This window comes from Ictidomys tridecemlineatus, chromosome 8 (assembly GCF_052094955.1).
Source record: "Ictidomys tridecemlineatus isolate mIctTri1 chromosome 8, mIctTri1.hap1, whole genome shotgun sequence".
Classification (NCBI taxonomy): Eukaryota; Metazoa; Chordata; class Mammalia; order Rodentia; family Sciuridae; genus Ictidomys; species Ictidomys tridecemlineatus.
Window position 1 is genome coordinate 11,431,637 of NC_135484.1, and position 13,071 is coordinate 11,444,707.

Genomic DNA, 13,071 nt, shown 5'->3' on the forward strand with positions numbered 1-13,071 from the left:
GAAGATTCCAAACTTAAAATGTTTATTCTCTTAACTATATAAGCATTTCAGCTATGTATTTCTGAAATATTATTTATATAATTCTACCTCATTTACTAGTGAAGTAAATCTTTGCAAGTTTCTAGACCCCACGTTTTGGGAGCCAGCTTCCAAGAAGCTGAATGCTGTTTGATCATTCGTGTGTTCATTCCTTATTCAATATGCATTAGTACCTAATGCAGGTGCTGCTCAAGTACATAGGAAAGAGGTGCTGCCTTAAGGCGCTCATGCTGTTGCCGAGGAAGGAGACTAAGCACATGAACTCTGATCTTAAGTGCCTTCAGGGTCACAGGCAAGGCACAGTGGAGGGCTGCTGCCTGACTCCTGACTTCTGACACCTCTTCATCCTTCCTGTTAGTTACCCTAAATAGGTGAGGACAGGGTATTAGGAGAGAAGGTCAGCTTATGGAACTAGAAGAAGGACAGAGTCCCCTTGACTTGTTGACTGAAAATCCCTGTGTAGCCCTCAACAGGTTCTAGAATTTCGGCAGCTGAGCTAGACCAAGGTTCTCTGGGCCCCCTGAGCTGAGCCTTGCTGTAGGAGGATCATCTCTTCCTTGCAGTCTGCTTTTGGAGTGACGTCTCATCTGGCAAGTTCACTCTGGCATTTTAAGTTTTGTAGGCTAGGAGCTGCATGTTTTCTGTTTTACTGAGGATCAAGTTTTGTATTGGGCGTAGGGACACATAATGCAGATTTATAGTTGGCTTATTCATACGGCCTTTTCAAACCAAGTACCAGCTTTTTATTATGTACTGTGGGAGTGTGGTAATAAAGTGAATGAAATTAAGACAGAGAGATCTATTACAAAGGAAGCCGTGTTTTGTTGTTGGTTTTCTTTTTTCCTTAAAGAGACTGTTGGAAGGCTGGGCGTGGTGGCACAAGCCTGTAATCCCAGCCACTCAGGAGGTGGAGGCAGGAAAATTGCAAATTCAAAGCCAGCCTCAGCAAAGTGAGACCCTACCTCTAAAAAAATGCAAAATTGGTCGAGTGCCCCTGAGTTCAATCCATGGTACACCCCCCCCACAAAAAAAAAATTGAAGGAAAGGGGAAAAAAGCAGATAACTGAAAGGTGGAAAGGGGCTGATAGAGAGCAAGTGTGGAACTATATATACCCAGGACAGTTATATCCAGGACAGTTCATAGGTGGATAATGCCTGTGAATCAAGAAAGGTTCTGGCTAGGGCTGCTAGGTGAGGGTAGTCTCAGAATGCCAAATGGGGCATGGCATTGACTAGGAACTTTCTACTTAGTTTGAATCTACCCATAGATTAAGGTAAAGATCTAGGTAATGTGTAGAATTCTGTGTAGGTGTCTAGACTATAAAGATTTAGTTGGATTCAAGCTTATTTTTCTTATTCCTAATTCTCAGAATTTCATTATCACATCCTTAGTCTGTAATTGTAAGACTTAGAGATAGGAGTACAGTTTATGTTGAGTTCTATGCAGAAGTAGAAGTCATTCTGAGGGCCAGAGTTACACTCATGTGCCACGTGTGCAATCCTGAGCTGCTGCTGTGTCACCTGTGACTGTCCCTAACCCCCCTGTGTTGGAGAGAAACTCTCAGTTTGTGGACGGTCACTCTGGTCTCTGGCTTTTCCAGCAGATGTAATGATGCACAGGTTTAAACGTTGTAGTTCTGTTGTACTGAGTATGTGAGCTCATTATATTGATCTTATAAACTAGATGCTTTCTGATGCAGCACCTGGAAAACTGAGAATTGTTCATGGAGATGTGTTGACCTTTAAGATAGAAAAGGCTTTTCCAGAAAGTCTTAAAAGACACTGGGAAGATGGTAAGTACTTTGGGCATGTTTTTTAAAATGTTTCTTTTGTCATTATTTATATCACAAGTATTTATTATAGTTTTACTATAAGGGTTCACTATTACATGTTTATATTTTAGACTATCTGAACAGAATTAAATAATGTGCATTGTCATTTTTTTACTTTCCTTCTTTCTTTCAAAATTTAAACCTAATAACCTTTTCTTAGTTCTAATTTCTTTGTCTCAGATTTTCAAATGTTTTAGATTCTGTGCAAGTAAACTCGTCATTTTTACAATACCATATACATGGGATAAACTCTTTAAAGCATTTCTTTTTCTAAATGTGAAAAAGGAAATGTAAAGCAGGCCACACCCAAGCCTTGGTTTTAACTTTATTCCATTTTCTTTCACACTCTAACCAGGGCACTCTGTTTTCATGGACTGTGTTCACTGGGAATCTGCTGTGTGCCAGCTCCCCAGAGTACACAGATAGAGTATATTTCTTGCTCATCAAAACCTTTGACAACAGATGGAAGAGGTTTTTGACACATCATTATCTAGCTGACCATGTCTCTGGCCTCCCCAGGGCCAGGCTTCTTCAGGGTGGTCTGTGTTTGCAGTGCCAGCCTCTGACAGACCTTTGGGCACTGCCTGGAGGCTCCTACCAGCCCCCAGCCCCATCCCTGGACAGGCTCCAGCTAGGATCACAGTGATCTCCTGCCCTCAGACCTATTCTGACTGCATCCTCCTGCATTCCTTTGCTGTTGTCCACGTTGTATGTGTTCCCCCCCCCCTCTCCCTCCCTCTCTCCCCCTCTCTCCCCCTCTCTCCCTTCCCTCCCTCCCTCCCTCTTCCTCCTCCTCCTCCTCCTCCTCCTCCTCCTCCTTCCCCTCCCTCCCCCTCTCTCTCTCCCTCCCTCCCTCCCTCCCCCTCTCTCTCTCCCTCCCTCCCTCCCTCCCCCTCTCTCTCTCCCTCCCTCCCTCCCTCTCCCCCCTCCCCCCTTCTCCTCCCCTCCCCCCTCCTTCTTTTCTCTCTCTCTCTCTCTTTCTCTCTCTCTCATCTTCCCTAATGCCAATACCTCCTGTTTTTTATTTGACATTTGTGAACTTTCTCTACCAACTCTTTGCCAGTGGTTTCTTTCCACTGAGTTCTTATGTGTTGTTTTTGCTGGTTTTCTTTCTGAGCATGTCTTCTTGCTACATGTCTGGATTGCTCCACTTCTGTGGCTTTACTTCCCACTCAACTATTTTTGGCACTCACATCTTTATACCCAGCCTATATCGCCTTCCAGGGCATCTGAGCCCCTGCCCACCCCAGAAGTGCTTTAACTTCATCATGTTCAACTCGTTTTTTATACATTTTCTAAGTCAGAATTCCTAGCACTGTCACTACCTGACTGGCACTAAGTAAGTACTTTGTGAGTACTTTGTGAAAAAATGTTGAAGAATCAATGGACCAAACAATACTCAGTCATTATCTTTTCAGATACTTGTGTTTGATGCTATTAATATCCAGTTTGATTTTACTCTTAATTAAAATGGTATTCAGAATTTATTGATGACAATTATTACAAGTTATTTTTTTCCTTGTCAAACAGATCCCCCCAATATACATATAATTGGAAATCTGCCTTTTAGTGTTTCAACACCACTGATTATCAAATGGCTTGAAAACGTTTCTTGTAGAGATGGACCTTTTACTTATGGCAGAACTCAGATGACTTTGACTTTTCAAAAGGAAGTGGCTGAGGTAAGCATTAACTTTGTGGCTTAACTTTTTCTGGTTATTAAATGATTAAAATCCCAAACGATAATGCATTTTTACCTGTGTATTCTAGCTTCATACTCCATTATACACAGAAAAACCCAACAATGGTTCAGCCAAACGTTAAACCTGTAATGGGATGACTGACCCCTGCTGGGAGCTTCCCGGGAGAGCGTGACTGATGTGCGTCCACCAGGAAGGCCTGGTGGTGAATGCAGGGCCGTGAGGGCCACAGCCACGAGCAGAGAAGGATGAACATATTGCCTGTGTGTTCACATGTGGAGACTGGCCTGTGACAGCATAGATTTGTCCTTTGTACTCTTAGGATGAAAAAGAATGTCACCATCAGCTTGTTGCTGAGAAGGGCAGGGGTTGAAGCCCTCTTTATCTAGCACGTGCACTGTCTCCACCCCCAGCGCAGCTGGCCTGCTGTGCTTGCATCCCCAAGGCAGGCAGGGCCCCTTCACTCAGGATGGAAAGGGCAGCCTTCAAGCTGCAGAGGTTTAAGGGGGGCCTGCACACTGTGAGTAGGCTCACTCTGATTGCCTCTCTTCTCCACTCCCACCACCTAGATAACCAGTGCTATGACGTTTGGATTTATTATTCCTCTCCGTGGTCTTATCACATAGACTTGTCCATATAGGTAATAGCCTTTATCTTGAGCCATTTTTGAGCTTTCTATAATTGAGTTTGTTATACACACACATACACACACACACACGTATACCTGTATGTGTGTGTGTGTATGTATTTTATCCTGAACATCATTTGTAGGATTCACTCATGTTACTACTAGCTGTATTTTATTTACATAGTCCAATATACTTCCCACTGTTTGATTGTCATAATTTGTGCATTCTCCTATTTGGGGGACTCCAAATTAGTTTCAGTGATTTTATTACAAACAAAACTGTCATGAACATTGTCATACAAGGGCAAGGTTTCCCTGGGGTATGTGCTGTAAAGTGGAGTTGCAGGTCTTTGCTCTGCTGGGTGGTGCTCAGGAGAACGCCTGTTGCAATGCCATCTGCAGAGAGTTCATTTTGTTCCACTTCTTGCCAGTACTTGGTGTTGACAGACCTGTGCATTTTCTTAATCTGAGGATGATGGTGTGTTGTGGTGTTTTATTTGGTCTGTTAATTTTTTTTTTTTTTTTAAATTTGAGCACCATTTTATGTTTCCTGGCCTTTTAGGTTACTTGAGGATCTTCTGTGAGCTGCTTGCTCACCTTTCTTTGGGCTGCTTGTCTTTTCTTACTGATTCAGAGGAGTTCTTACATTATTAAATGGGTTGCAAATTTCTCCTGATGGATGGAGTTTTGTCATTGTATTTTTTACAATGTCTTTTGAAGATTGGGTTTTCTTAATTCTTAAGTTTATAATCAGTGCTTTTTGTGTTTTGTTGAAGAAATCCTTTTATATCTAGAGAACGTGGAGACACCTTTGTGTTATCTTCTAGGAGCTTTTTGTTTCCTTTACATTTCTATCCACTTGGTTGGTTTTTTTTGTAAGGTCGAATTAGAAATAATTTTACTATTTATAACATGTGGATCCCAATTCACCCCATTAGCCATATTAACAAGTACCTATCATTTTTGCACTTATTGAAAGAATAGTTACACAAAAGTTTAGGACTGAATTAGTGATAGATAACTTAATCCATCAGAGAGTAAAGCAAATCAAAGAGATTTTTATTGAAATAAGAAGTAAACAAAATATTAATTGGACATAACAAATTACTTTGAAAACCTAAGAAGAAAAGCAAGATCTGAAAAAATAACCATGAGTCTTTACCAAGAGTCTCAAAATTTCACTTAAAAAATGTATCATACCCCTGGAAGGAAAAATGATTACTGTAAAGATGCTGATCATTTCCAGAAAACTTTGTATATCTAATACACTTTTAATCCTTAGGGAATTTATCTTGAAATGTAGTGAATTTCCCAGGACCATCTTGAGGAGACCTGTAAGAATACAAAAGTAGTGTTGAGAGGGAGAAACAAAGAGAAACGAATCTCATAATCTCATTTCAAGTGTTGAAGTGTGAGGTAAGACTTGAAGGTTCAGAGCGGTGTGACGCGGCGCAGAACCGGTCATTGGCTGCATCATAATATTCAGAATCAACAACCAGTGTATGTTTGTGGCCAGATAAAAAGTCAGCAGTGAAGAAAGGAATTAGTCATTCTGGGAATATTTGGTCACTTGTTATGAAGAAAAGAAATTTTAGTAATTTACCTTGCATAAAAATTCTGGTTACTGCCTCTTCGCATTCACCACTCTCTGCTCCAGCATTCATCTTTGATTCTATCTAATGGAATTTTTACTTAAAATATTGTATTTTTATCTCCAAAAGTTCCATTTGGGCCTTTTTATATCTTTCTCTCTTCACTGTGGCCATGTTTTCCGTGGCATTTTTATTCATGATTAAAATTTAAAATTACTATTTTTTGTTTTGTGTGGTGCTGGGGACGGAACCCCCCTGCCTTTAGCTGAGGGGAGCACAAGCCATTGCTCGCCCTGTGTGAGCTCCACGGCTCCCGGGGTTCTTTCTCCAGTCCTTAGGCAGATCAGGGCTCCTGAGACTTGAGGGGACCTTCAGCATATGGGAGCTCTGGCTCCGCCCTCACCCCCTTTTTCACTCTGTGTGTGAGAGAGAGAGACAGCAGAGACGGGAGGGAATGAGAATGAATGAATCAATCAATCAATTCTCCCCATCCAGGCCTCTCTGACCTCCATCCTGTCTCCCCAGGTGCAGCCCTCCTCTGCCTGAGCCACAGCCTGTGCAGGGCAGGGCCTCGGGTACCCAGGGAGCAGTCTCGGCTTGCCTCCTTCCCTTCCTCAGATCACAGACCTGCAGGGTCTATTCAGTTTGTGAAAAACATTTCCATATTTTATTCAGCTTTGGAACAAAACTTATTATCAGAATTCCTTTGAGAGTAGGTTGTATAACTACATGAGTTTGATTCTTAAGATTCTTCTCTCTCAGATAATTTGAGTGTGTCGTAAGAATTTGATTTCTCAAATCCATCTCCCTCTCCACCTATGTCCCTTCTTATAATCATCCCTAGTGATGAAACTTTTGTCCCACCTACCTCTTGGGGACATTTGGCAATCTCTAGAGACATTTTTGGTTGTCACAGCCAGAGGATGCTTCAGGTCCCTGTTGGCAGAGCTTAGAGATGCTGGTAAATGTCCTTCAGGGTCCAGGAAAGCCCCTCACAGCAAGGACTGGCCCAGCATTAATCATCCCCAAATGCCAGGAAGCCAAGGCCCAGAACACCTGGCTTTGTGGTATTCGTTAATGAAATCTTCTCAATAGTTGTGGGGCTTTTATCACAAACATGTAGGACCCATTTGTGTTCGTGGGAACTCAAAGATGATGTCAGTGCTCCCCACGTTCTTGTCATTTCCTGTTACTGAATCTTACCTTCTGTTGGTCTTAACTGGCTTCTTAACTGACCTATGCTTGAAGTTTCCTTCATTGTTTTCTCAACCTTTGGAACTGTCATTTCTGACAAAAACCACTCTGTTTATACTCACAACATTCTCACATGAGATGTGTGTGTGTCATTTTTTCCCCACACCAAGCATTCCAGGTTTCCAAACACCAGCTGGGTGTCCTATGATTTAATTAAATTCTGAGACTCTCCACCTGTAGTTATTGTCAGATCCACAGGGTTAGGGCTCAGTTCTGCAAGTGCATCAGACACCACTCACAAATCTGGGCCTCCAAAACTTCTGAGCAGCCAGCTGTAAGCTGGGGGTCCTATGACCCCTCATCAGTTTCCACGGTTTCTCAGAATGGCTCAGAACTCAGGGAACCCCTTCATCTCTGGTTTAAGTAATGAGTCATCAGTTGGTCTTTCTGGTGACCAGCCAGCCCCTTCTGGAGGCTCCTCTCCCCTCACCCACCATGTGTTCTCCTTAGTATAGACTCAGATGTGATGAATAACAAGACACCCTCTCCCCAGGAGACTGCCAGCCACCAGGAAAAAGACCAAGTCTGTTTCCTATTACTCCACAGTGGGTGGGTTTATTTTTCTCTCAGGTGACATGATTATTGTGATATTTCATTCGTGCACTCCATCTCTTTCCCAGGGAAGAGCAGGGGCAGAGTCTTTAAGAGATGACTCATTGTCATCCATGGTTAGTAAGTGTTGCTTCCATGTCACCAAAGGCCATCAGTTTCTTTATCAAATAAAGGTTGATTTTAGTTAAATTTGAGCATAATATTGAGAAGAGTTGTTATCAAGTGTACAATTTATGGAGTGCATTAGAAGTACAGTGATTTTCACATCTTTTGTGAGAAAGTTTCACTGGGACACTAGCAACATTGTGTTGTATTTTAGCCACAGAAAACATTTTTTAACATTGGCTTTGTGAAATAAAAAACCAGAAATGTACACCATCCTCTTATTTCTTTCTCGAGCACTATAGGATTGAAATACAAGAATTCAGCCAGTACATGTGAGGCGATATACAGAGAATATTACATTATAGCTCATAAAATAGAATCAGACTGTGTAACACTAAATGAGACCTTAACAGACCTCATCTAACCTCACCTTGTAGTTGAGAAAACGGAGGCTCAGTCTGACTTAATGAAGTCACAAGGTTTAACTCCTCCATGTGGCTGGTCCTGAGGTTTTTCCTAACTGGACCAGCATCAGCCTGTCTGTTGTCTCTCATGCCCAGGAGACACTGTCTTGATGGGTACATTCCTAGCAGGAGGGCCTCTCCTGCCACTGACTATGTGGCTGTCATTGTCCCTGATGGGCGGCTGTGTGGCTTCTCAACTCTAAGCACAACTTTTCTACTTGTACTTAAAATTGTTTGAGATGAATAAGAGGAAAAGCAGCACTGTCTTTGGGAAGTCTTTGACCCCTTGTTTTCTCATACTCAGAGTGCTTTTCAGAGCTCAAGGGTTAGCAATTGCTTTTCACTTAAAAACTCAGCTGGTTTGGCTTCCTGGCCTTTTGTTGTTAAAATCGTGTAACTCCTAATGGATTTTGATGGTGCTGTACATTCAAATGGTTGCTTGGCCATTTAACTCTTAGGCTATTTTTTAATGAAGTCTTTTACAGGGCTTTCCAGCCTGTGACTTGAATTTTTACCTTATGAGTTAGGGACAGTTATATGTGCTGCTCTATTCCAAAGTAAAATCTGTGGTTCACATGTTTTCACCTCCACCACCCAGGGATATTTGCTAGAGATTGAATGGGTCAAGCCAGTGGGTTAAGACACCCCCTCCTGGTTACACTGGGTGCTTAGTTTTCTAAGTGAAATAATATACTTAAATGTGCTTTTACATCAAATTAGAATAATTTTCATGCCTTACAGTTTTCCTTTTTTTAGTTATTTTTAAATTCTCTTGAATTCATCACTTGATGCATACCTTTCAAACATAAAGTAAAATATTAGCTGTGAGGGGGAAAGAAATCCAGAATAAAATAATAATTTTTAAAATGTGGGCATTTATTTTGGTTCATTTTTTTAATATTGTGATTATGTTCATACTAGATTTTATTATAAAGGTCTGCCTTGAATTGTGTGAGTTGGATGTTAATTATAATGCATTTTGCATTTTCCACTTATTCCGGTAGTAAAACATTTTTTTTTTTCCTTCATGGAGAATTAGAAATGTTTTCAGTCATTTGATTCAGAAGCTTATTCTTTAACTGAATTCTGTATGGTGGGTTTTTTTTTATATTTTCTTGAGAATATATGCATTTCTTGGTTTTACACTTTGATGAGGAAGGATTTTGCCTTGTGTCTTAGAGCAACTTATCACTTACCTTGAACCCTTGAACTCAGCTTCCCAGTAATTTCAATTGTAGAAATGGAGTGAGATGGGGATGACTTCTGATTATCAAAACAGATGTGACAGAATCTCCAGGTTTGCTCATGAGAAGATTCCTCAGCATCTCATGCAGAGCCTAGTTTCTGATCTTAAGGCAGAACTCCAACCAGCCAGACTGTGTGGGTCTCAGGCCCACCGCCGTTAGAAGCAGCAGAGTAAACCGGGCTGTTAGAACAGGTCAGCTCAGGACACCAATGCAAACAACAGTGTCTTCTTATATAAATGTCACACTAGACTTATTTTCTGCCACTTTAATTTTTTACTGTTTTGAGATTTAACCTACATTGATGACCCCTCGTTCATTTTAATTATTATTTCTTATTTCATTCACAAAAGTACTACAATTTATTCATTCACCTCTTGATGGACTTATATGTTTTTCTGCTTTTTTTTAATATGCAGTAATACTACAATTAACATTCATATACACATCTTGTGCAAGCACATAAACCATTCTAAGGTGTATTTCCAGAGACACAACTAAAGGGTCGTGAGGGTTTGTTTAACTTCCACTTTGCTACATGTTGCCAGATTGTGCTCCGGAGTTCTGTGATGATTCCCGCTCCCGTGCTAGCATGCTCGAGTGTTCCTGTAGTTCCATGTACTTGCCAATGCTAGGTTCTGGCAGGCTCTTTTGAAAATGTGTTGTTCGTTTCGTGAATATGAAACAACATCTCATTGTGGTTTTGATCTGTAAAGTGGCTGAGCACAGTTCATGGTTCAGCCCCTGAGGGTTGCTCGTCTGTGATCTGTCTTACCATATTTTCTGTTGTTTATCTTAGGATTATTAATGCCTGTCATGCAGGCATTCCTTCTGCATTCCAAACACAGATCCTTTAGTCCTGCAAATACCTTCTCTCAGTCTGAAATTTGTCTTCATAGTGTTTTTGTCGTATAGACATTCATTTTAATGAGCTTCTGCTTTTGCATATTTAAGAAATTTTCCCTACTATGGAGGGGTCATACCTTTTCCTCCTGTAGATACCTAGTTATACTCATATCTCCGTTGAAGGTCCATCCCTTTTCCCATTAGCAGTTCTGTATCACATCTGTCACTTATCAGCTCTCCAAATCTTGGGTTTGTGCCTACGGCATACTACTATAATTTTCACACTTGGTAGAGTGAGTCCCCCTATCAACATTGCTGGTACTCTTCAGAAGTGTCTTGGTCATTCTTTAATCCTGCAATTTTAACTAAAATTTTATTGCACTTATTAATTAATTTGATTATAACTAATACATTTCAAAATAAAAATAGGTGCTTAAAAGAATACATTATTAGTTATTTGCAGACACTATTTGTCAAGAATAGTCAGTTCTCTAAAAAAGAAAAGCACACTGTTAAAATGTTCATTTTTGTATTGGGGTATTTCAAAATGTTCATTCATATATTGGGATAATTCAGAAAATTTAGTATTTGAGCATCTTTATTTTTTTTTAATTATGCTTGCTAACTTCATCATTAATTATTAGTTCTATAAAGCTGGACCACCTTCTATAGAATGTGACAGTGGCTTGAAAATCCCCAGCAGTCAGTGGTAGGGAAGATTTATTCCCTGATTTTTTAGTGCATTACGCATGACACAGACCGTATAAGGTATAATCACATGAATGAGGTGTGCATCTGTTGATGGTGATGTTGGAAGAAACTCTTCCTCCTATTGGCTACATGCCATGCTTTTATAATTTACTTCCAGAAGTCCAACATCAGATACGATGGGATGTTAGCTCTGGATTTATTATTCACTAAAATCATTTTTTGTTTTTCTGTAGAGACTCACGGCCACTAAAGGAAGCAAACAGCGCAGCCGCCTTTCCATCATGGCCCAGTACCTCTGCAGCGTGGAGCACATCTTTACGATTCCAGGTCAGGCTTTTGTCCCCAAGCCAGAGGTGAGTTTCTGCTTATGATTATAATTTAGTATATCATAATTTGATCTTCGTTATAATTTTTATTTCCCTGTAGTATGTCATAGGAAATAGTCTCTAGTATCTAATGTTTATTTATAGCAAACTATGGCTTAGTTTATTTCTCTTGAATAAAAACCACAAAAAATATACAGATAGTTCTTACACTAATCTTTTTCTCCCTTAGACGGTGACTGATTATTAGTATTCATCATCTCATCACCCCTCCTGCTCCCAGAGGCATCCCAGTCCTTGGGAAAAGGAATCAAGTGTTGTTTGTGGTTTCTGAGAAGTGATTCTAACTAATGCTACATCAGACATTATTTATTCATCATGATTTTTTTTACACGTTTTTGGCAGTGTTATTTGCAATAAATCATCTGTGGAAAATCATTTGAATGTTAATTTAGGCTTTGACTATTCCATGCTAGTTATATGAGTAAGTTTTAATTACAGAAACAAAGTTTCTTTGCCAGTAATTAAAAAGCTAGTGTCTGTTTTGGCAAAACCACTGTTTGATGAATTACTGTAGGACATGTAGTATAAAATCTATTTATTTCTTCACTGAATGTATATTGGGTGCCTACTGCTTGAAAGAAGCTGGGCTGGGGATGCAACATCAGTGAGGAGGCGAGAGATAAATCAGAAATGGAGCTTCTTTCGGGAAGTTCACAGTCTGATAAAGGGTAGAAATCTCTTGGTGGTAACTAAAACTCTTAAATATAAATTTTTTGTAGAGTAGTCTTTACATAGTTTAGCTCCATAAATAAAAGTAGATAGCATAACAAGTGTATGGGGCCTGGGGTAGGGCTCAGTGGCAGAGCACTTGTCTGGTGCAGTATGTGTTTTATAGATTTAGGTGCAGGTTCAGGTTGTAGATTTGGAACAAGGGCTCTAGCCATTAGTGTTAAAACGATTTGTGGTTCTTGGAGTGTGGTGTCAGGTGTGTCCACCTTTGCATTTCCTCTTGGCGTCACCACAGTTAGCTGAGTTTTCAGGTGACTAAAAAGTTAGTCCATCTTCCACTTCTGAAGCAGACGCATCAGCTTTCCCTGAATCAAACTCAGGAGACTCACTAGCCATCCCACCTCCACCGCTGCCCTCAGGATTGCAAAGACACTGTAGAGGACTTATTCCAGAATAGACGAGAGGGGAGAGTATCATCAGATCGCCACCCTTGTGCTCTCAGGGGCTTTCTCTCCTGCGGCAGGTGGCCATTAGGATGAAAGGGTCCAGTAACCAAATACTTGGCCTTCTTCTTGTCGTGTGTGTGCTCGAGCATTCCGAGTGGCCGAAAACCCATTCTTTGAGGAAACCAAAATCTTGGCTTGAAGGCTTTTGCAGTTATGGTTATTATCATAAGCCAGAATCCTAGACAGACTGAATTTTACCAAGGATTTTTCAGGATGGATGTAGAACATTTTGTTGGAAAGTTTCTCTTAGTTACCTAAATGTTTTATGGTGTTTAGAAATTATTAGTAAGGTATATAGTTTGTTTTTAAAATTTCTTTCCTTTGTGATTAAGCCCTCAAGAAAATATTTATATTTTTGGGAAAAACTAGCTATGTCTTTGATTCTCTTTTTACTGAATTCTTGTTTGGCTTTTTGTTTGTTTCAAATTAAACATACGGCAACTTCTCTGACATGTTTTTCATTATGTTGTAAATATTACATGCAGGGGATTCATTTGTGATCTAGGAAAGCACTTATCTAGGAGGACGTAAGACATATCATGA

General features: G+C 40.3%; 1 protein-coding gene across 2 annotated transcripts in view; it reads left to right on the top strand.

The window, feature by feature from the left end:
• Positions 1-13,071, top strand: part of Tfb1m (transcription factor B1, mitochondrial) — a 45,317-nt gene that overhangs the window by 14,088 nt on the left and 18,158 nt on the right. For both annotated transcript variants that reach the window (XM_005321390.5, XM_078018853.1), the window contains 3 exons: positions 1,724-1,832; positions 3,402-3,553; positions 11,201-11,320. In XM_005321390.5, coding sequence (XP_005321447.2) covers positions 1,724-1,832; positions 3,402-3,553; positions 11,201-11,320 — 381 coding nt within the window. The remainder of the gene's footprint in view (positions 1-1,723; positions 1,833-3,401; positions 3,554-11,200; positions 11,321-13,071) is intronic.